Source organism: Labrus mixtus, chromosome 9 (assembly GCF_963584025.1).
Source record: "Labrus mixtus chromosome 9, fLabMix1.1, whole genome shotgun sequence".
NCBI classification, from domain to species: domain Eukaryota; kingdom Metazoa; phylum Chordata; class Actinopteri; order Labriformes; family Labridae; genus Labrus; species Labrus mixtus.
Genome location: NC_083620.1, coordinates 26,204,587 through 26,229,025, shown reverse-complemented (window position 1 = coordinate 26,229,025; position 24,439 = coordinate 26,204,587). Strand labels below are relative to the sequence as shown.

The 24,439-nt window shown below is 41.7% G+C and overlaps 1 protein-coding gene across 1 annotated transcript; it reads left to right on the top strand.

Moving 5' to 3' along the window:
- The first annotated feature begins 4,471 nt into the window (after nucleotides 1-4,471).
- Nucleotides 4,472-21,286, top strand: galnt17 (polypeptide N-acetylgalactosaminyltransferase 17). Its single transcript, XM_061047159.1, has 12 exons — nucleotides 4,472-5,041; nucleotides 5,642-6,029; nucleotides 6,942-7,125; nucleotides 10,946-11,112; nucleotides 13,930-14,104; nucleotides 15,407-15,604; nucleotides 16,395-16,512; nucleotides 16,996-17,181; nucleotides 17,804-17,941; nucleotides 18,149-18,244; nucleotides 19,384-19,545; nucleotides 20,001-21,286. The coding sequence occupies exons 2-12, from the start codon at nucleotides 5,786-5,788 to the stop codon at nucleotides 20,133-20,135; spliced, it is 1,803 nt and encodes a 600-aa protein (XP_060903142.1). The 5' UTR covers nucleotides 4,472-5,041; nucleotides 5,642-5,785; the 3' UTR covers nucleotides 20,136-21,286.
- The last annotated feature ends 3,153 nt before the right edge of the window (nucleotides 21,287-24,439 follow it).

Here is a 24,439-nt window from a genome sequence, read left to right as displayed (position 1 = left end):
CTTTTGGTCGATAAGCTTTGATCAGGTGCTTTTGCACTGAAGGATTTTGTTGCTGCTGTTACAGAGCAGCTCTAAAACTTTTACCACCTTTTAGCCATTTAGACCCCCAAACAATGTGAAGAGTGGGCCAAGGTTTAGGAATACAGAAATGTTTGTCCTGCGACTTCAAAAGGAGAAGGGAGAAGAATATTGGAGAAAATGGAATTTATACAAAGACAAAGACTCGTAAATATATATTTTTTCATTGGAATGTACCAAAAGTTATGTACTGTACCTGTGCCTTTTACATTCTTGTATTTGATCTTATTCATACTGTCTTGCCCTAGTCCTCATTTGTTCTGTGTTTTTTGTAAAACAATAATGAAAAATAAAGTATATAAAAAAAGAATACAGAAATGCCCTTTAAATACCTGTTGTTATTATTAAATATCCATATTAATGCTCAAGCACAGTGTTTGTCCACTTTGCTCACTTCTGCATGATTGATTAAAAAAAAAAGTAGCCTACTGCACGTGTTTGATAATTAAAAAATGTTTCATATATGTTTAGTAAAACAATGTTAAAATGTAGGAAAGAACTGTGAGCTGTGAGCTCAGCAGAGAGGTGCCATCCCTCTGCCATGTGCTGCATTCCCACTCTGATCCTCCAGAAAGAAAACACGCTCCATGCAATCCTACGTGAAGGTCAATTTGTCTTTGCATCCGTCAAAGCGGGCTGAGATCACAAAAGACTCCCACCAGACCGACGATCGTATACCATGGCATGAATGAAACAAGCGTTTGGTAAAAAAAAAAAGACTGAGTTCAGAGAGACCAGAGTTCAGATCACATTTTCTCTTTCTCCCCACAGTGCCGTGATTAACTTCATCAAATCCTGCTCAGCAACTCACAAAGTCTCATGGAGAATGGTATTAACTTGTGCAGAGGTATTAGCCCACAGCTCTTTTTTTTTTTTTTTAACAAAGTTGTGTCGCTTGTGTGCCAGAGCTACATACCGCCGCTGATGACTAAAGAAATGCCACACTATTTATAGGATAATCCCCCCCCCATCACTCGTCCACCCACCCTCACCCTCCCACTTCTTAATTATCTTGCTGACTTTGTTCTCCGCTCTCCTTGTTCTTCCCCTCTACATAAATGGAATTTAATGGAACTTCCTGTTTGGCTTTCAAAGGCCCTGCACACCCACCCGATGTCGACATGTTTGATTAAGGCTTTAATCAGCACTGAAGATGGAAACACACAAAATACCAAAAAGTTAGAAGGGAGTAAATCTTTCTTTATTTAATGACAGGGCAGTGAGGGATATGTGTTTAAATAGAGATGGTTTACTGAGAATTAACACAACGTCTTGATAGAGATCCATTAGACTTATGTTATTGTAAATTCACTGAGACTCACTTTTATTTCCTTATTAACAGCATGCTTGTACATTTAACATACTGTTGTACTATTGAGACAAAGGGGCTTTAATAAAGAGGCCGGTCAGTGCGGGTCATGCCATAACCAGCTATTTATTTACAGTCTACTAAAACTCTAACATGAGAACTAAAGGATGAGGAGACAGATAGTTGTACTGCAGCTGGAAGGCCAACCACCTATACTGATTGAACGCCAGGAGTATACTACCTGTGAAAGATACAATTCACAACCAGGACCCACTGCAAATTAAACACAGCACTAATAATAATGTGCAACCATAAACCACATCACCCCGACCACACGGTGAATAGAGGACCCCACCAGCCAGCCGCAGCACCAGAAACACGAGAAGATAGAAGTTTGAAACTGTAAACTAACAACCCCCCCCCCCCCCCTCTGCTAAACCATAAAAACAATAAAACTAATGAGGCTAAGATGTACAATAAGATAAATGTTGATGCCTCACCTGGAAACAAACAAAGCACTGTTCATTTAATTGGCTGTAAGGGAACAATACATTTTTGAAATACTAGACACCTCACATACCTCTGCATCAGCCATCAGTTCTACCAAGAATACAATTCATAGCAGACCCACTATTGGAAAAAATGGTTACACAAATACCACCAGTTGCTCGTACCCCTACATAGCCCAACAATAAAAACACTTCATAGAAAACAAAGCTAAAAATAACCCAAAGGTTCGGCTTGAAGAAGCCACAAAGGACCTCAAACAGTCACAGCCACATGAAGGAGCACATGAGGCCGTGTGTCTGAGGAGAGTGAGGCCTGCAGTCTTACACCTGCTCCCCATCAGCCTCCTCCTCAGCTCCCTTGCTTTACCTGATTAGCTGCTAGAATCTGCATGGTCCTGCTGCCCCTCTGCTATGCATATGGATAATGAGTTAGTTTATATTGGTAGATAATTTGACCAGGCTGATACGTTGGTGTAGTTCTAATTTATGAATATGTTTTAACTCATCTGAGGTTTTGTTAAACTACCTCACTTCTTTTCGACCTCAGCCTGTGTTGGATATCCTGCAGTGTATGGATTTGAATTTTTCATTTTCATGTGCACTGCCAACTTCAAAAGATGGCTCAGGACATACAGCGAATGTGAAGCCCTGACAGAAGAGCTTGTCCCTCTTCCACAGGGTCTATCCCAGTTCAACCTAAACTCTCTGCCACTTGATCGTTTCCTCAACACCAACTTGAGAGGTTGACGAGAGTGCTCCAGACTATCAAGTTCAACCCCTTTAACAAAAATCAATTTGAACCTTCTCTTACTTACCTGGTTGTTTTCTGTGCTGCTCTGTCATGCAATCTCTCCCTCTTACATTTCTGTCTTTTGTTCTTTCTGCATCTCAGCGTGTCTCCTCTCTGCTGCTTTATGATTTTTTTCTCCCTTTGAATTTTGAATCCTCCCCAGTGTCTGAGCTCTCGTCCCGCCTTTTCTAAAAACTCTCTCTTCTCTGCTTCTCTCTGTGTCTCTGCCTCCTTGTGATGCTCTCCCTCTCTTTTTCGCCATTGATGTTTCTTTCTGTTTCTTCATTGTTCTCCTACAACCAACCTAGCTCTAGTTAAGATCTCACTATATCTCTCCTTCCCTCCCTCTCTCTCTCTCTCACATACACTCAGACTGTCTCTTTCCTCTTGGGTTGCCTTCAGATCAGAGTTTGGCATGTCTCTCAGTAAGCTGCAGAGTTACTGAGCTCCTTGATTCATCCCAGCTATCTGGGTGACCCATTTTTGCACAAACTCACACATTTTATGGTGTGAAATGAAGTACTGTAAAGTCTTTCATCACATCAGTTCCACAATATATCTTTGCGGCCAGCATGATTTTATTTCTACTTCCTCGATCTAAAAAAAAAAAAACTGTCAGAGGTGAAGTACCCCAGGGGTCTATTCTTGGTCCTCTGCCTTTTTGGAAAAAAGGGCATTCAATTCCATTCATGCAAGAATTTAGGTATGATTTGTTTCTCTGAAATCATCTTTTTCTAACTGACTGTTTTTTAAAATCTCCTTCTCTTTTTGACATCTTCTTTTATCCCCTACATTTTGTCTCCTAGAACATTTCTCAGCTTCTTCTTATAGTTTGCTGAAAACCCATCGTTGGTGTTGGGAAACTAAATGCTGTAAATGCAGGCATTTGGACGCAGAGTTTGAATGAAAGAAGCACCGTTCTACTTATAGAGAAGTCAGAATCAAAATGATTTTGAAGTTGCAGTCGATGTTGATCAAAATCAATCAAAATGTTTATTCAGATCAATTGTACGTTTTCCACAACAACTCTGAAGCGTGTGTAATCACATACTGTTTAATCAGCTTTTAGGTTTCTGCCCATGACCTCGTCAGTGATCTAACTCGTTATTTTGCAGATAAGCTTAGCAGCATCTTTCTGCACCCAAAACATACTTTAGGATCATAAATTAGTATTGCTAAGATTGAAACTACAAACCAGTATAGCAGGCTAAAGTAGCTACCTGATATTTGTCGAGCACCACCTGCCTTTTTTCTTTTGCTGTTTGTTAAGGGACAAAATAATTCACTCCAGTGCAGCCTGCAGGATTTTACATGTAGAGAACATAGACTGTAAATTGCACAGCTCTGGACAGCTCCCCATGTCAATACTGTCCATTTACAACTCTGTTTTTGCACATTTACATCTATCTCTAGTAAAGTATGTTGTATTTAATCTTTAGTAATGCTTAGTTAAATCCTGGTTGTGTTCCCATTCTTAGTTCTGATATTTTTATTGCCTATTTACTTTGTATTTAATATTATATTGTGTTTAAATTTGCTAATATTGAGTGTTTGGACAACCTGCTGCTGTAACGCCACAATTTCCAATAATAAAATAATTCTATTCTATAATAATGTTAGAGACCGATGTGAATCAGAGTCTTCCCTTCTCTTTAATTATCGGTTAATAGTGTATCGACACCCCGCCCACCTTCCAATCCAAAAGCCCCCCCCCTCCCCTCCCCCGACCTGCTGCAAGGCAAAGCGTCGCGCAATCCGCTCCACGTTTTACCCCTGCGCCCTTTATAAGGGTTGTATGGGTTATAAAGAGAATCAGAGGAAATAACACCCCAACAAACAAGAAGGGCGTGCAGATTCTGCAGAATAACAGGAAAACGTTGCTGTGTGATGACTGAAGGAGGGAACATGTGAGGAAATAACGATAAATCAAGTCGCATTGCTTGTTCTCGCTGCTCCTGCTGCCGCTGCTGATCCTGGAGCATCCTTCCCTTCGTCGGAGGCTGCAGCATCTCTCCCCAACACAGCTATCAGCTCTCAATCCGTGCAGTCTTCTCATCCCAATGTGATAATTCAACTCGCAAGAGGCTACTGGAGGAAGATGTGGGATAAGGCTGTCGGAGAGCAGGAAGGTTAACTGAATGTGTTTTGGGGGATTTCCTCTGAGCATCTGCACGTTTTCTTCTTCTTCGTATTTCTTCCTCCTCAGTGTTGGACGCAAGGGAGGAAGAAGAGAAAGACTCGATCATCTCCTCACCGGTTAAATCTCCTGCTGTGAGGAGTTTTTAATTGGATATGAAACAGACTGAAATGGCTATGGAAGTCTCAATATGAGCGACAAAGCGAAGGGTATGATCGGTAAGAGGATTGATTATTTCCAGTGATTTTTCCATGTCTGTATGCTGCTACTGGGTAGAAATAAGAGGAGACGATTAACAGCACAGCTTGACATTTAAAAAAAAAAACAGTTTTCTAGGCCTGGTGTTAGTTATGGGACGGCACATAGTGGACCAACTTACAAAAAAATAATTTGATAGTATTCCACTATTATGTTAAAATCTTGTATAAAACGTAAAAATCTAAATTGAATCCCTCTTTTATGTTGTGTCGAGTGAAATAACAGGCTAAGTAGACTTCTCTGTGTTTCATATTTGCATGGGAATCATGTGACAATGATGTAAATGACACACACTCACATCAAAGGTGTACACTGCAAAACCTACTTCCTTGCTTCAGACCCTCAGTGAATGATCTTCAAACCCGGTTTGAAGCTGTGGTGATGCAAAAACCGATGGTCAGGTGCCCGAATTTGCTCAGATACTGCAGGTGTGGCAACCCTAAAACAATGTTGACAGGTGGTAGTGAGGATCTATGACCTGGAATCTGTGCAGTGGCTCAAAACTGCAGCGTTTCTGTTTCTCAGTGAGATTTAACCCAGTTTCCAAAACGTCCCCACAGGTTTCCACACATCGCAGTCGGAGGGAGCCCTGACTACGTGACCAGTACCCATACTGCTTCTCCCGAGGGTCTAACCCCCCTCCTCCCTCCAGTTCCCCCCCTCCCCCCACCGCCACCAGGAGCCTGGACATCCGGCAACTTTTAATGGCTTTTGTGTTCAGAAGATGGAGGGTCTTATTGGTGCTGAACGTGATCGTGGTTGCTGGGTTCATGACCTTCTGGGCCAGGTGCACCACACGCAACGTCCAAGCCACCGGTCCCGAGGTTTCGTCTGCTGACGGGCAGAGGCCCCGCGGCAACGGGACGGCGCAGGGGCCCAACGTCAGCCATGAGGTGCTGCTGAAGAGGCTCAGCTCGCTGGAGGATGTGGTGTACAGGCAGCTGAACGGTAAAGAGAAGTGAAACACTCTCACTCCGCTTCTCACCGTGCGAACACCTGTCACATTTTTTCAAACCATGTTCAGCCATGTTTGATGACATTTTGCACGGCCAGCTGAATGAAAATCAATTCAAATAAAGATAACTGTTTCATAAATGTATTAAAGTCTGCAGCTACTTTAGAAAAAACAAAAATGACATTTGCAGGAAACATTTAATTTTAAGGATCATGTGGTTTATTGTTTTAAAATAAAAAAAAAGCCAATGAATAAGACTCTTTTTTAAAGAAAATATCTTTTAAGCTCTAACTTTTTTTTTTTTGGATTATTTACTCTCCAAAAGGTGTTTGTTCCACCAGGGTCAGGTACAGAGCAGGAGCTTCTCCAGGCCACTTGAAAAAAAGATGTTTGCAGACACATTCTGCAATCCTCCTACTTCAGCACACTGGAGCAGGATGTTTGCAGACACAGTCTCCTGCACACAGCTTATCACACTGAAGGATAGCCCCTTTAATCAGAGGTTTAGTCACTGTGCAACCCACCATCGAAAACCCAATCACACTCAAGAGGAAGCTTATTTTATCTTTAATTGGAAACAGAAAAAAAAACCTTGAAGCGTCATTAACAGCTTGCAGCCTAGAAATGTGCACAAGAACTACTGACCCCGGTAAGAGTAGGGAGCCCTGGTTTCCTCTTGGCCTGTTTTACACTATTAGTAAACAGACGGATGTAGTAAAAGTACTCTTTCAGAATCTGGGCCAGCACTTTTTTATAATGTGAGTTCAGCTGTTTTGACAGCCGCCCACTATGTACTCGCTATCAGCTGTAAACCATCGAGTGAGTTTTCTGAGAGCCGAGTGATTCAGCAGGACTTAAAGGATCCTGACATGTGGTCTTTTTTTTTATCATGCCCTCCTCTTCAGGTCTGTCCAAATCTCTGGGCCTGATCGAGGGCTTCGGTGGTCGAGGTAAAGGTGGCCTCCCCTCCACGCTGTCTCCAGCTGAGGAGAGCGACGCTAAATACTTGAGGGAGAAGTACGGCTACAACGCCTACCTCAGCGACAGAATCTCTCTGGATCGCATCATACCAGACCACCGGCCCAGCAAGTGAGTACATGTCCGGTGTATAGACTTTAAAATTCTCTTTCAAGGTTGTTCTACTTCAATAACATATTTCTCTTTTCCTCTACTTTTATGACTTTTGGGTTTGAGGCCAGATGCCTCAGACAAATATGATAGAGATGAGTGGACTTTTGCTTGTTGTTTGAAAACTACATTCTGGTAGTTTGGGAGATCTCTTAGGTGTGTTCATTGTCCAGACAAAGTGGAGACATGCTGCTGATGAATTATTCACATGGAGCGCAGTGATAGTCCCGCTAGCTGAAGCTGATCGGCAACAGCTGTTTCATTCAGACTGCGAAAAGAGCGGCTCATTCGCAGCTGCAGAGACTGCTCACACACAATCACATGCATGCAGGTGTGCAACACAGTCATATTAACTAACTGATAGTCTTGTGTTATACTTTAGGGAATAAATTAGATTCACAAACACAGGAATGGTTCACACAGCAAAAAGAGAGTTTTTCACTTTTATGATTTTGCAATAAACAACTCTGACAGTTGAGCATGCACCGTCTATATCCGACTCCAAATCCTTTGGGCACAGCTTAACAGAACTTTTTTTTTTTTTTTTTTTACTTTACGACTGTGTGTTGGCAAGAAACTAGGAATAACAAAGGTATCATAACACAGGGAAACCGCTCAATATTTTGAAACACATTGCAATGCTGCCAAAGCAAGTTGTTATAATGTCTTTAAAAATGTCCTAGTATGAAGATATCACCTATCACATAATGCATCATCAAATCTAAATAAAGACGTTTAAATGTTATCAGGACAGCTGGAGCCGCTCTTGTTTTCTCACCACTTTTTCTGCAAAGTGAACACTTGAATTCACTTTGTGAGTAAACGATTTAAATGTGTCACAGTATCACTGAACTGAATATTGTGATACTCAGGATAGTCACTTTTTCTTACACATTAATAGTGTTTGTTTGAAGGACACTTGACCTGTCCTTTAAATCTCCTTCTGTCTCTCTCTCTCTGTTTGCCTCTTACTCTCATATTTCATGAATTTGGGTCTTGATCACTAGGCATGCATGGACAAACAGTTAACACTAGAGGTGGAAATCACCAGAGGCCCCACGATACCATATTATCACGATACCTGAGTCACAATACGATATTATTGCGATTTGAAACATTTGGCGACATGTTGAGAACTGCGACGATGTAAAAGGCTGCATGCAACACATGATCTGAACTGTTAGTATTTCAGTCTGATCGAACTGAACTGAACACAAACGTGAACGGACGACTGGACAGCTGCAGGAATTTTGAACAATGCAAATTGTGTATAATGAATTGTGTAACCCCGTCAGCTATTCAAAATGAAAAAAGCATATTTGCTATTAATATGATAAAAATATCGATGATATAATATCGCCATTCAAAATATCGCGATACCATGCTGTATGGATTTATCCCCCCACCTCTAGTTAACACACTCAAACATACTGAACCACTGCTTGGATTTCCTTCAGGTATTAAAACCTACACTATCCAGTTACTTGCATATCATTGCTGAATGCTTGTGTGTGTGTCTCATGTTTGTGCACACACACTCTGTGCAGTGTGTTATCTGCATGTTAAAGGTTTTCTCTCTGGTGAAGTAACAGCCTTCTATTTAAAGTCAGTGATGATGAGAAAGTCCTCTGTGTGTGTGTGTGTGTGTGTGGGGGGGGGTCTTTTATGTTAGAAGGATCAAAGTGGTGTGTGAAGCGTGTTAGGGTGTGATATCTTCAGGCTTAGCAGCAGCCAGCAGCAGCAGCAGTGCGTAAGCTGGAGTCTGAGGAGTCCGCTATGTTTGGCTGAAGGTCCCTTTAAAAAACCGCAGAGCCACAGGCAGTGATGGGAAGAGTCAGCTGGGAGTATTATAATTCAGGAACATGGTAGCTTTGGGGGATTAACTATAAATCTGCTTCATGGATATTACTTTAATATGTACAAAACGTCATTTCTACAACATGTAACTTATTAAGTCTGAGAGTCCACTAACACATGAGCACAGCAGATGTTTTTTTATCTCTGCACAGATGTTTCAGTATCGGCAGATTATCACTAATAATGATCAACAAAGTACATTTCAGAAAAACCACCAGCTGATTCTTACAGTCATATTGAGATAAGTGAATGAAGCTGTCCTTGTAATGTGTCCACTTCACACTTGAACACTTCTAATCATTCACGCTGCTCTCTTCTCTCTGCTGCACGCTGCTCTCACTGGTTGCTCTCATTTGCAGCATCCCTGCCTCCTGCTGCTCCCCTTCTTCTTCTCCCCCCATAATTGCATTGGCACTTCCTGCCTTATACATAATGTACATACAGTATATTCTCTACTTCAGAGGGATTTTCTTTTCTGCTGAGGTTTTCTCTGCAGACCCATTGAGTTTAAAAAAAACAAAAAACGATTCCTTCAGACTGCTGCACTGCTGCTTGGTTTCATTCAGGGAGAGTCGTCAGTACAACTCAAAGCCCCTTTGTTCTTAAAAAAGTGTCTCTGACTCTCTGAATAAAACATATCTTCCAAACACACGCAGAGTATATCCCATCAACATGTTTTTAATATTTATAACCAAATCCTTTTTCTTACTTATCAGAAAACCAGAGAGCTATCTGTCGAATGATTTCAAAGGAATAAAACCAAATCGTCATGGTTACTCCAACAAAGAGCACATTGACTTCTGTTTGGATTGATTGGTTTCTTTAAGATGTACAGTATTTTTGTGCTTTTTGTGCCTTCAATGTAGAGATAGGACGGTGGATAGAGTTGGAAATCAGGGAGTGAGAGAGAGTGGGGAACGACATGCGGGAAAGGAGCCACAGGTTGGATTTGAACCCGGGGCCGCCCGCCTGGAGGATCACAGCCTCCACACATGGGCCACACGCACTAACCACTGCGCCACCAGCACTCCGATTAGTTTCTTTTTTGATTGAATTCTTTATTTCAAACATGTGAAAGATACGGTGGCTGGGAAGTGCAAAGCAAAATTCCAAAGTGTGAAACACTTTTGCAAAATTTGAGACAAATTTACATTTTCAAAAAAAAATTTGACCCCTCGTTCAATAACTTCTGGGTCACTTCCGGTATTTGGTACCTACCCTTTCCGTCAAGAGTCTGGCGTTTGTAAATTTGTTTTGGGACTGGTAAAAGTGTTTTGGTTTTGTCATTTTGTTTTATGAAATGTAAAAATGTTTTTGAAAATGTAAATTCGTCTCAAATTTTGCAAAAGTGTTTCACACTTTGTAATTTTGCTTTGCACTTCCCAGCCACCGTAGAAAGACAACGACAAAACAATCAAAAGCTAATAGCTGTAGTTACAAATATGTAGAAAACAAATCAAATAAATACACAACAAAAGAAGGAAAAGTCAACGTCCTTCATACGCTCTTACATTTCAGTGTCATGTCATCCTGTGATATATTCAAAGATAGATTTTCAGCTTGTATTAAAAATGTACTTAACATGAGTAATGAGACATTCATTCAAGTAAATGAGAGACGTATAAAGTTTCATCTCTCTAAACATAAGTCCCACGTTTCCCCTTCAGTGGAGTTGTTTAAGCAAAACATCAAAACACTCCTCCTATCTGCAGCAGACTCACAGTTTGGTTGGTTGAACAGGAAGCTGCATGTTTTGCCTTTCAGCCTCATCGAACAAGATGTCAGCAGCCGCTCCGTGGAGGCATTCTGCTCTGCTCTTTTTACAGCCGTGGTGGAGGATGAAGCGTGCAGAGCTCAGGACGCAGGCTTCACTGGAAAAAAAAAAGTTCCTCTTAACAGATGGTGTTTCTCTTATTCTGTGCAGATGCAGAAAGGTCAGCTACTCCAGAGACCTCCCGCAGATCTCGCTCATCTTCATCTTCGTGAACGAGGCTCTGTCGGTGATCCTGCGCTCGGTCCACTCGGCCGTCAATCACACGCCGGCTCACCTGCTCAAGGAGATCATCCTGGTGGACGACAACAGCGACGACGGTGAGTGGAAATGACGGATTTCTCTTCCCCATAACTCAAATAAGTTTGATTTGAATCAGCTGCAAATAAAGTCATTGCTCCTAAAGGGAGATGAAGAAAGAGCAGAACCACAGAAGGGAGAGAGGAGGCTTCCAGCAGGCCTCAGGGTTTTACAAATGGACACACAATAAAGGGAGAGGCAACAAAACAAAACTCAGATTATTGCTCAGTTTGTTTCTAAAAATAAATTCTAATTTCATGATGTCAGATACTCAGAACATTTTGGATTAGCAGCAGGTTGTTAACGTAGTTTTCCCCTCCCAGTTCTGTTTGTCTCAGGTAATTCTGACAATTATTATGTAGTAATGATTCCTTACAAATGTGTTCAAAGCTGGTGCAATTGTTCATTTATTGGTTCCCTAAAATAAAATTTGATTATCAGGCATGCAGACAATCTGCTCCAGAACTTTGAAATCATTTGACTCATGAAGCGATCATTTCCCCGCCGACCTTCCTGATTCTCTGATTCAAAGTGGTTTTTGTCTCGTTTCTTTTTTTCCACGAGGTTTGCTCCTTCAGAATAATGTTGAGGAATTCAGTTATCGCAACAATAACCTGCAGAGCGGCTGCACAGGGAGACTTGAAAGTGAGAGGTACAGTCGTTTGATAATCTTTCAGAGAGCAGAGTCGATACCTCTATCGCGTCTGTACGCGGTACAGTCTGAAGCGACCAACGGAGTCCAATTTTGCACAGAGGACAAGCAGGCCACAATTGGATGTCACAGGGAGAGATGCCCCCTGTCTCATTTATTTGGGCAGCTTGGAAAGCTGGACTTTCTCTGTAGGATGAAGGGACAAAAGAGAGAGGGAGAAACGAGGGGAGGGCAAAGGGACAGAGAAGCTACTGAAGATACAGGACGGGGTGTTAGAAGAAGGGAGAAATATTATGAAAGAGGGGATGGAACTAAAAGAAAGAAAGAAAGAGATGGAGAAGAATAAAAAGAGGGCCAAAGGAGTTTGAAAATAGGCAAAGTAATGAGAGTGGAAAGATGAAGCGAGAATGAAAAGAGAAGCGGGGAGAGCTTAACACGCTAGTAGAGAGAAAGCGGCAGAAAGAGAGAGAGAGAGAGAGAAAGGATGAGAGACACAGAGGCTCTAAGATAAATGAGATCTAACACGAGAGGAGAGGAGGGAGAGAGAGAGAGAGAGCAATCGGACTGAACGGAAACACAGACAAATAAAGGAGGGAATGGAGATGTGAGATAGTGGAGGATTTAGGGGATAAGGCTGACATTATTCCATTTCTTTCATTTCCAGCAAATCTCATGAAAAGATCAAAAACAACAAAGCATTAGTCTGTCGATCAGCGCTTTGTTTTTTTTTTTTTTTCACTCAGGCCCAAATCCCAGTTGTCTCTGCTGAAGGAAAAGGAAAAACTGTCTGTCGCATATGTTTGATTTTACTGGGGAAAAAGGGCTTCACTATTTCCTAAAAGTGGAGTGCACAAGAGATCATGAAATGTCACTCGAGTGAGAAGTAGGAGCACGTTACAGTTTAAGTACATCTTACTTTAGTATTATTATTAATGTTGGTTAAACATTACGTTATCTTCAACAAGGCACTGACGTCTGACAGCAAAGCTTCAAAAGAAGAAGTCTAATGAGGTGCAAACATACGTTTCAATCAGATAAGATGATAAGATTTTTCAACAATGGGTCACATTATAACTCAAACCCAGGTGAGGGGAGGAGAAGTGTTTTGAATTCTGTTGTAGATTTTAAAGAAAGCCAGATCAGTGAAGATCCTTTGTCCTAGTTCTGACACGTCTCAGTAAATGTGCTGCAGCATTTTGAGCCAGCTGAAAATCTTTTAGAGTTAGATATGTCTTGCTCACCAATGTTTTTTTTAACGGGTTTCTCAGACAAGAATAGAGGCTCTAAGAAAACAAAATAATGTTCTTGTTATGGGGTATCCAGATTTGATATCTCTTTTTGACAAGCAACAAGGATATCTTAAACATTTGTGGAACATGAAGGGAGAAACAGGAGGAGCAAACAGAACAGGTCTGAAGCTTCTGATTGGCCAAAAAAATCCATCACAGAGGCGACATAATGGCAGTGACGCAGAGGTCGTAGGCATGCAAACAAAAAAAAAAAAGACAATCTCGTCTCGTATACTGCCTGCAGGAGTCAGGCTCTTTGGCCTTGCTCTGCAGCACATCACAGTGTGTGAATGTATGTGTGAGACACGGGGAGAAAGAAGACACGGAATAGGCAATGAGTGTGTGATCAAGAGACTGTTTGAAGCAACAACAACAAAAAAAAGACAGGGCTGGATCATGAGAAATGTGTTTTTAAAGAGATTTGTGTGTGTTTGTGATGCAGCGGTAGAAGGGTTGTGTGTTGGAGTCGTGAGGGTGAAGGCTGATGATCTGAGTGGGAGATCAAAGGTGGAGCAGTTTGTTTTTGAAGCTACAAAACAGCACCGACTTCTGTCATCAGTCTGATTCTGTGCGTACATCATTTGTGTCTTTTCTTTTCCCCCAATAAAAATAAATCCTGTGTTCTCGTGGTGGAGATACTGATCTGGATGTCTCTGCCAGGCCGGGGCAACATGGCGGCGTAATCACGTTTGGGATGACAATATTTGTGATCTTTGAAAGCAGAGAAGAGATTATGTGACAGCCGCTAATAAATACAGGAAAGTTTGACTTATTGTTTTTAACTGGCAGGAGTCTTAACATGTTGTTCAAAGACACAACAGAAGGAAGCATGATGCTGACACTGTCTGTTGCTTTGTTTGGTTTGTGAAATTTTTTTTATGTTTCATGGATTACAGAGCAGCTGAAGGGACCGCTGGAGGAATACGTGAACAAGCGCTACCCCGGCCTGGTGAAGATCGTCCGAAACCAGAAGAGAGAGGGACTCATCCGAGCGCGGATCGAAGGCTGGAAGGCCGCGACTGCAGAAGTGACGGGCTTCTTCGATGCCCATGTGGAGTTCACCCCGTCCTGGTGAGTAAAAGTCCGGCATGTGGATGGACTAAAGCCAGTGGTTCCCAAAGTGTGGGGCGGGGCCAAAGTTATGACAGCGGGGTGAGGCTGGCAAGGCTTAACAAGAACAATGCTCACAGTTTGTCCCTGTTAGACATAAACTGTAAAGACTGTAAATGAATCTACAAAAGACCTCACAGATGTTACATGTCATGTTACTTCCTCTTTATAAGTGGTTTGTTAGTTTTCTCAGCTTTTCATCACAACACTGAATTTGCTATTCTGTACATTTTGCATCCAGTGTTTGAGATAAATTTTAAATAAAATTATAGGAAATAGTTAGTAAAGAGTGTGTTAACATGTTGATATGTGTTGATGTAGAAGTAGAGGGATGGGGGTGGAGGTGGGTGGGGGTCTTGACCATATTTTCATCTGCCAAAGAAACATTTTGGGCACCACTGGACTAATCATTAACACCTCCTCTCATTAACTAAACGGTGTTAGACACTTCAATTACAAATCATGACGGCAACAGTAACAGGCTGTAAGTGTGACTTTTAAAGGACACTCACAATCAGTGCTTCACAGAATCATTGCAGGAGAGGATAAAGGACCGCACAGGAAGCATTAAACGAACACACACACACACACACACAAAGCTATTTCACACCTGAGAAGTTTAAAGATAAGGAGAGAAGGAGATTTGTAAAGCCGGTAGAATCAGGATTACAAGATACCAGCGACGTATAGCTGGACGAATAAACAAGAAATAAAACAAGCGTAAAAAAAAAAAAAAGGACATCACTAAAAAGCATTTTTTCAAAGATTCATGGTTCCATGTATAGAGGAAAAGGAAATTGCCTATCCACCAGCAGTGCAAGATAAAATAGTAGAGGGAAAAAAGACACCACAAGAGAAATCCTTATAAACAAGGATACTTACACTGAAATATAAAACTAAGAGCACTGTTGGTAGACTTGGCAGCAGACGCCATCTTGAATCTTGAACATAGGTACATTTGAAGGATTCATTTGAGAGATGCATCTGATTTTTACTGAGACTTAGTCATAGTTCACCGACAGTTTTTTAGGTCTTGTATTCCTTTTCCAGCTCTGTGTGTACTTTAGAGAATGAACAGCTCACTCGGCCTCCCCCTCCCCCCCCCAGAGCTGAACTGAGCTCAATCAAACAGAATGAGTAACAAAGCGGGGAACAACTTGAGGGACTTGAGGGAACTGACAGAAGTGGGCGAGGGAGCAGAAATCAAAAGGAGCACTTCTCTGCCGTCTGTAATGTGTGTCTATGTGCTTACGCTCCCGTCAGGGCCGAACCGGTTCTGGCCCGAATCAAAGACGACCACAAGAGGATTCTTCTGCCCTCCATCGACAACATCAAACACGACACATTCGAGGTGGAGCGCTACGAGAACTCGGGCCACGGATACAACTGGGAGCTGTGGTGCATGTACATCAACCCGCCCAAACAGTGGTGGGACGAGGGGGACGTATCAGCTCCCATTAGGCAAGAAAACTTCATTCAGACAGAATGCAACAACAGGGGTAGCCTAAATACAGAAGGGGCGGCTCAAAAGTGTAATTAGTAGAATTAGTAGAATTATGTCTGAATTTTGAAGCACACAGACTTATCTGTGTCAGCTGCAGCAGCTTTTTTAGGTTGTTGTTTAAAATCCAGTTTTCATCTTTCATCTTTTTGGAATTCAAAGTTAATGCTGATAAAGGATTCAAAATAGTAAATATCACATTAAACATATTGCACAACTTGCAGAAGAATGTTGAAATTCACTCACTGATCATCTCTTTACATACTGCACATAACACTATATAAACCATACATGCAAACAGACACACTTCTACAATTCACTTAGCAGACGCTTTTATCCAAAGCGACGTACATCAGAGAGTAAGTACAACACAAGCAAGGATCTAGAAAAAAAAAGGGAACAATGTCAGTAAGAGCAAACGATCAGCTTTGAGTCTGATTGGACACACAGGCGCTGACAGGAAGTGACCAGAGGCAAAGCACAACATTGAGGGCAGTTCTTGAGAGCTCTAATCAGTATAGAAACCATCTTATAAGTCGTCGTTATCAAACAAAAACCATCATCATCATCAATAATATGGAGACCATCATCATTAAGTTAGTAGGTATTCATGAAAGAGCTGGGTCTTTAGCTTTTTCTTAAAGGTGCAGAGGGACTCTGCAGACACTTACCTATCCACAGTTCTTAAGCCACACTCCCACCACACCAATCTGTAACACTCTTTTTATTGTGGTGTTTTCCTCTCTGCAGGACTCCAGCCATGATCGGCTGCTCTTTTGTTGCCAACCGGGACTACTTCGGCGAACTCGGCCTTTTGGACTCAGGCATGGACGTCTACGGCGGGGAGAACATCGAGCTGGGCATCAGGGTTTGTGTGTCACCCAGTTTCCTCTTGGTCCGGCCCTTTCTTTACCCCTGTAGGTTTTAAGTGGAGCAGTGGCCACCGTAGCATTGGCACTGCTGATAAATGAGACCCCATTAGGAGTCCTGGAGGACCGGCCCTGTGCAGCAGCTCACAGCAGGGCAGTGGAGAGAAATAGGTCATATAGAGCAGGGAGGTTTGAGAGCATGGTAATGTACACTAAGAGCTTATAGAGACTGCTGGTTCTCTGCAGGGTTACTTTGCGGATTTGGTTAACAAGATAAAGAACAGGCATGGCAAACATATTTCTGCATTGAAATACATAAGTGTGTGACTTTTATAACCTGCTTTTATCACTTATGTTATCATGATTCTATGCAGGAACAAAGAGAGCAGGGTTTGACTTGAGTGATTCATAGCCCTGGATTTGTATGAAAAAAAAGATAAGGACAGTTAATTGTCTTGTTCTGTGACGCCTTCTCCGTGCAGGTGTGGCTGTGTGGAGGCAGCATGGAGGTGCTGCCCTGCTCCAGGGTGGCTCACATCGCCCGGATGAAGAAACCCTACCACAGCAACATCGCGTTCCACACGCGGCGCAACGCTCTGCGCGTGGCCGAGGTCTGGATGGACGAGTACAAGTCCAACGTCTACCTGGCCTGGAACATCCCCATGGAGGTGAGAGAGAGGGAGGGCTGTTTCTATGACAACAAGTCATTCAGTATCCCTGCAATACTCCACCTGCAAACGCTTTTTGGTAGTCCCGATTTCTATGCTTGATATATATCGCCTGTTTTCCTTTCTGCCACATTCCCTTCTTGTTTATACATATGAAACCATGGCGACTGAAACCAAGAGTATTATATTGGAGTTAGAAAGCTGATCAATATTGAGCAGCAGTTGATTACACGGGCTTGTAGTTTCCTTTCTTCTGCAGGATTTTGAAAAATGACGACGATACAGGAAAAGTTGTTAATGCAGGAAATACGATGCTACCCAGCTGACCGAGCACAGGGCGTGCGGTTGCATCGTTCCGACATGTAGTTACATTTTTGAGGAGGTGCACATCAGGCTGTGTATGCAGGCTATCAGTGCATGTCATCATTTTATATCAGATGTGTTGGAGAATAGATGAACACACTTGTACAACCTGACAATAAGTTGAATAGTAATTGTGCCACAAATCTTTAGAGACACAAAAATAATTTACGTAAAAGCATCATTTGAGCTTTCAATGTGTAAAGGATGCTTCTGTAAAGCACAGCGTTCTCATCATGACCCGCCTTTTGTTCTCGTGCAGAATCACGGTATCGATTACGGAGACGTCTCTCAGAGGGTTGCGCTGAGGAAGAGTCTGCAGTGTAAAAGCTTTGAGTGGTACCTCGACAACGTTTACCCCGAGATGAGGAGGTACAACAACACGGTGTTCTATGGAGAGGTGAGTCAGCGTTTTAAACGTTTGTGAAATAAGAGGAGGAATCTTGGAAATCTCAGGAGGGGTGCGTAATGGTAGATCACCCCGAGGACATTTATCTTACACATAGTGTTACAAACATTGTAAAGGAAGACTACATAAATACTCTTTTGTACATTTTAGAACTTTATTTGTGTCGGTTAAAAATTTAGTTGCTTTTTTCCTTTTTAGATCCGAAACTCTAAAATAAGCCACCTGTGTATGGATCAAGGAATGAAGGAGAACCACACTGCCACCCTGCACCCCTGCCATGGATGGGGTCCTCAGGTACAGACAGATGCTGAAGTAAAATGACCACAGAGGGCATTTCTCACGGCTGTCTTTGCTCCTCTCTCTCAAACACACTCTGCTCATTAGTGTCACTCTGATTTACAGCTGTTTCCCCACACAGGCTCAGCTGTTAATCCTCTTAGCAGAGACTTCTGCTGTCGGGCTCAAAATGTTTCTGTGTTGCACTTTTTCTGCTGAGGTCCTGAGTCAGTTCCTCACCCTTCAGCCCGCAGGGGGTCTCTTCTTATCTCACAGGGGTAAACAGGAGCACAGGGCTTGGCTCGAGCAGTTTAACGCTAAAAAGCCTGCAGAGCTAAAAATAACTTGAAGTCCGGGTAGTTAGTGCAGCAACATATGAACCTTTTCTTTACATAAAAACACTCCTCTGTGGCATTTTGTAACCTAGTCCTCATAGGAACAATGCAGAGAACATCTATCAATACTGTGAAGAATAAATCGAGTAATTATTCAGAGCTGACAGCTTCATTCTGCTGCTGCTTTGTCACTGTCCCGACATGGCGAGCAATGTGAGAAGCTGCGGCTCATGTTTGTATTCATCATTTAAGGGGATACATTTATGATCACATCTGCCTTTGGTGTCCTTTAAAAACCTGATTACAGATAAATGATGGGACAGTAAGCAGTGAGCTGACATTATGAAGTTTTCCAATTTTATGAGATTTACCAAATTTGAGAAATGACTGAATTTTCTGAGATTATTTGGCATTGAAAAAAAATCATTCCTAAGGGTTTCCGGAGGTCAGACTCAAGGGAACCAATAATATGGTGTAGAAAAAGCTAGAACTGAAGAAGAACCAACACAATCTTCCTAACCGAAGCAAAGTCTGCGTATCAGAATGGAGATCAGTCCTACAAATGACTGCACACACACACACACTAAGGGAGGGGCGGGGGAGGTGTCCTGAGGGAGTTATGTTTTGGTATATATATATTTTTGTCATAGCTTTAAGGTATAATATTCTTTGATTTGAATCTTATTTCATCTTGACATTGTTGTGGAAACCGTTTGGGTTAGCTTTGGGTGAATGTGGGTACCACATGGGAAACAGCAGACGATGAAATCTTCCTCAGACTGTTCTACTATACCTCTGTTGTGTTTGTGTGTTTTCCTTCAGCTGGGACGTTACACCAAAGACGGGCAGCTGTTCTTGGGCCCTCTGGGCAGCACGGGGGATGACACTCGCTGTGTGGTCGACGATCAGATGAGCAGCTATCCTCAACTCCTGAACTGTGACAAAGTGACCAACGTGAAGCAGAAGACGTGGCATTTCAATCAGGTGAGCTAAGGAAGAGTAACTGGTGCTTTCAATCAATTTGTGATTAATATCAGTAGAGGCTGTGATTAACTACAATTTTAAAGCACTCATACTTTTTACATTTATTTTACTAGTTGAAATGTGCTTTATGAAAACGCAAAAAAAAAGCTACTAGCTGCCTGTTGCAACACAGCCAAAATATTTGATTTAGGTCACCCTGGCTGACCCCTGGAGACGCCCCTGCCAAACAAGCAAAATGACCTAATCCCAGCTCTAGTTTATTTTGCATTGACCTCCTTTTTGTATTCAATTAAAACACAATAACAATCACACACACACATGAGATGAATAACCTATAAACACAATCCAGTTTGGTCCTACTTCATGCCACATCCTGTCACAGTCACACATGCTACACGGGGCCGTCTGTGAAACCTGATAACAAACTAAACGGTGCCTCCCCTCCCGCCCCGCAGAATGAATCCATCATAAATCGAGCCACGGGCCGCTGTCTGGAGGTGGTGCCGGCTAACGTTTACTTCGGCCACCTGCTGGTCCTGCAGCCCTGCACTGGGCAGAGGTGGGCCATCAAGAACACCATGAGGCAATAGCTGATTGGCCAATTTCACAGGGACCAATGATACCAGAGGCCAGTTTTATAGTGTTGCTCCACATCAGCTTGCCTGAGGAGCGGCGTAAGAGGCAGAGGCAGAAGCGACGGAGGATGCTCAAAAGAGATCATGATCTGTGAACATCTCATCGACACAGCTGCTGTGTGAAATGGCTGATTTATTACAGATGGTGCATTCAAAATGATGCAAGTTTAAGCAGGAGGATTGTTTCTCTGAATATATGAGCTGGACAAACTGTTGATGTTGCCATTATTGCTGTACGTGCCAATTCCCTACAGCATCATGTTTTTAGGTTGAAGGAGGTTTGATAAACCTAAACTCTAAAGGTCTGTATCCTCACCCTCCAGATGTTTCAGTCTGACTTTGTTCTTCATCTGGTTCATTCTCTTATGGCAAGTAAAATAACTAAATACATAGAATAACATTTTCAGTATATGCACTTATCAGAAAACATCTGTAGTTTTCATCCAGCTTCATCAGTGGTTCATTTTAGTTTAAGATGTCAGAAAAATTAAGGATTGTCGACTTGTGACAGATTTAATGAAATTAAATATTTATGCCCCAAAATGTTTTTTTTTTTATTATTATTTGTCTTACAGAACCAAACAGCCTGTAAATATTTTTAAAGGGTTTTGCAGTTCCTGTGAATCATCTCAGAAATCACACCGTCGAGGGCTATCGGACTTCATCATGGTTGAATATGTGGTGGACACATTTGTCTCTTTAAATGTTTTTTTTTTTTGTTTTGTTTTGTTTCACAGCGTTTGGTGACACTGGAAGCTGTACATCTTGTAGCATGATTGTAAGTACTGTATGCACATGGGGGGGACAAAGTTGAGCTGGTTCTGTTTCATGCTGAGTGCCATAACCACTGCAGACCGCCCAAAACTCACAGGCTGCAGTCTGAAGCACTTTGTTAGACAGATTTAGAAACACAAACTCTGAGAGGAGGAGTGAATCAGGAAGGTAAAAATGCACAAGTGTATGGATTGTGGGAATGCTGGAGGCCCTTCACGGCCCCGTATTCTTCATGTGATGAGATGTATATGATGTCAAGTATTCAATTCAATGTTATCAGTTGGATTTTTGCTTCCAAGATTGTCTTCCAATAAACAACTGGTTTCCTGGTTCCTGGTGTTGGATGATCTTGATTATTAACCAAAATTACTTTGTTGGGTCAAAATAAAAGTTATATGTCATTTTTTTCCCCCCATTGAATGAAATTTAAATTTTAGCTTTGTTAAATCATCCGTTTGCAAAAAAGAAATCGTCGTTCTGAAAAATACAATTTACCATGTTAATAACACTCTGTACCAACTTATTGTTTGTTGCTAAATGAACAAGTGGAAGTAATTCTAGACTTTGCAAAGTGGGAGCCACAATGCTGATTCACACATTTTCAACTGCTCCATCCATTTTCATGGCCTTCATCAAAGTGTTCTCTCACACTGTGAGATTAGCCCCGTATATATCGTCTCCAGAAATACACCACTTCTAAACAGATTTCACCCTCAGCACCCAGCAGCGTGGCATCTGGTGCGTCTGTGAACACCAACTTGGCTTATATGAATAGTTTAATCACATAAAAAAGTGTTACTTTAAAATATCACACAGCATCCCATGAGGCGGCCACGTGGCCCCACATTAAAGAGGCGGTGATATATATATATATGGAAAGTTATGGATTCAATCCTGCAGAGTGTCCTGAGAAAGGTGTCCTTGAACTCGTGCTGCTGCTGCTTCCTCTCACTAAGCTGCTCTGGATGAGGCGCCGGCTAAATGCTTAAGATGTAAATGAAACGGGAGGAGTCCGCTGGGAGCACAAGGGCCTGTTTCTAGCAAAGAGCCCGAGTGGGCGGTGTCGCTCTCTAGGACAGAGCCTGCATGCTAACACATCACTGAATGCTGATCTCACTCTTTAATGACGGGCTGCACATCTGCTCATGGCATGAAACAGGATTAATAAACGTTGATTTAAATCCGGCTTAATATCTGCCAATGGTAAATGTAAATAAACGAGGACTCTCTGATTGACTGAACATCGAGCTAAAGCCAACAGAGACATAAAAAAAACTCATCATTTTAGACAATTAGAACAATTTACTAATCTTATTTGGGATTTTGAAGTCTAAAAAACAACAACTATCAAGCCGGATTACCCAATATGATAAAATAAAAGATTTTGAGTGTGGCTTTTTTAAAGAAATGTCTGACTGTTGTGATTGATCAGCAGCAGACTGCAGTCATTTCGAGAAGAGTTTTCTGTGTTTTTTCGTTATTTTAGTTAAAAAGTAGCTGATTTGGACATGCATTTTCAGTGAGTTCTTGTGTCCCTGCAGCCTCACAATCTCGGGCTCGACACTACCCTCTTGTGGTCTTAATGGGGTGGTAACAGGAGGATAATATTAACTCACTTTATTGTGTGAGTAGAGACAACAGCACAGTCACAACATGTGTCTTTAAGAGACTCAACATTCACAGTGTATGGTGACCTCATTGGAGTATTTATTTCAGGTCACAGAGGTCGTACCTACTGTACTACTTCATATGAATACTCCGCCCCTCTATATGTCACTAAATAAGGGAAATATAAGTAGTAACATTCAAACCTCCTTTCACATGGCTTTGATGATAATCTACAATTTTATTCAATTTTTTTTTTACATAAAAATGATGTGGCTACACGTTTGTCTGACAGGCTGCCTCTTCTTCTGATGTCATGACAGAAAAGACTTCACATGTTGCAAAGATTTAAAAACCCTTCAAAGCTCTTAAATTGTTCATAACATAAAAGTTGACACTGAGGTAAGACACACGCACATCCCTCAGTGGGTCCAAAAAAGGGGAAAGGTAAGGAAAGCAAAACCAGATCCGCACACCAAGGAGCTCTCGTCTGAAGGGTTTATTAAGTGATGTTGAAACGTCACTTTAGTTTGCTCGAAGCGTCACTTAATAAATCCTTCAAACGAGAGCTCCTTGGTGTGCGGATCTTGTTTTGCTTTCCTTACTGAGGAGCAATGTGTCAATAATTTGTCAGGCTCTCAGTCTCTTACATTACTAATGGAGGAGTTTATTCATTCAAGGTAAAAAGTCTGAAATCAGAGCTCACACAGTGAAACTTACAAAACATTCTGTCTAACTTTGAAGAAGTGTTTTTTTTTCAATGGCTTACATAAGGTTTTCTGCAAGTGAACCATTAAAGCTTGAACCCTCCCTGTGTGGGTGTGTGCTGATCCTGAATGTATACTTGTACTGTTTATGAGCATGAGGTCGAGTAAAAGTACAACAAAAAGCTTCATTTAAAAACACAGTTTTATTGCCTCAAAGCTTAACCCTTTCACCGTTGTACAAGTTTCCATATTTACAATTTCATAATGATCACACCTCTAATAAATATCACAACTTAAAATCTGTCTCTAATCTACATGTTTGAATATTGCACATGCAAATATGTATAGTGTGTGCTTGTCTATCTTATTAACTATATGTACAAAGTGACATAAACAAAACAAAAACAGGTGGGTTCCAATCACCACGCTACTGAAACACTTCCCCTCCAAAAAAACTCTGCAATGTAGACATGCAACCCTTCTGCAGAGGCAGGCTGGGACAGCTTGATTGCAGGGAAAACTGTAACCATAGCAACTCAAAAATCCCGAACACAAAGTAAAATAAAAAAGTGAGGGAGAAAGTTCTTCTCAAAGGAGCATGTGAAAAGACAAAACACGTTTCCAGTTGCCCACTTTTATATGACAGCAGTGACTATACCTCGCAGTTTTGGTGGTGAATTGTCTTCGATACTGCAAGAAGGTTTAAAAAAAAATAACAAATCAAATTTTAATCAGTTTGACTTTTACAGATTAAGAAAAAAAAACAGTGTGACCTACAAGGTGTCGTCTGACGTCTGCACAAAGTGCTCCTCAGTCAGTCTCCAGTAAATCATCTGTGTTTAAAAACCTTTTACAGGTTCAGACTTTTTTTCTGCCACAGGCAAGAAATCTATTCCTATAAATACACTGTGTTTAAATATGTGTTAACATACAAGTGCAGCTCTACCTGCAGACGGTAGAGCAAAGTCAACCTTTACTTTGTACATAAAAATAATCAGATGTTAAACATTAAATATCAACATTTATTGGACATTTTTACTGCACTGCCTGTAGTCACATTCAGCAGTGCACACAGAGTGAGAAAAAACACAAACACTATGGAGAACAGCATGGTGTGGTTGCACTTCACCTCCAGAGGGCGCTCTTGCACATTCCTTCAAACCTCCGTGTCAT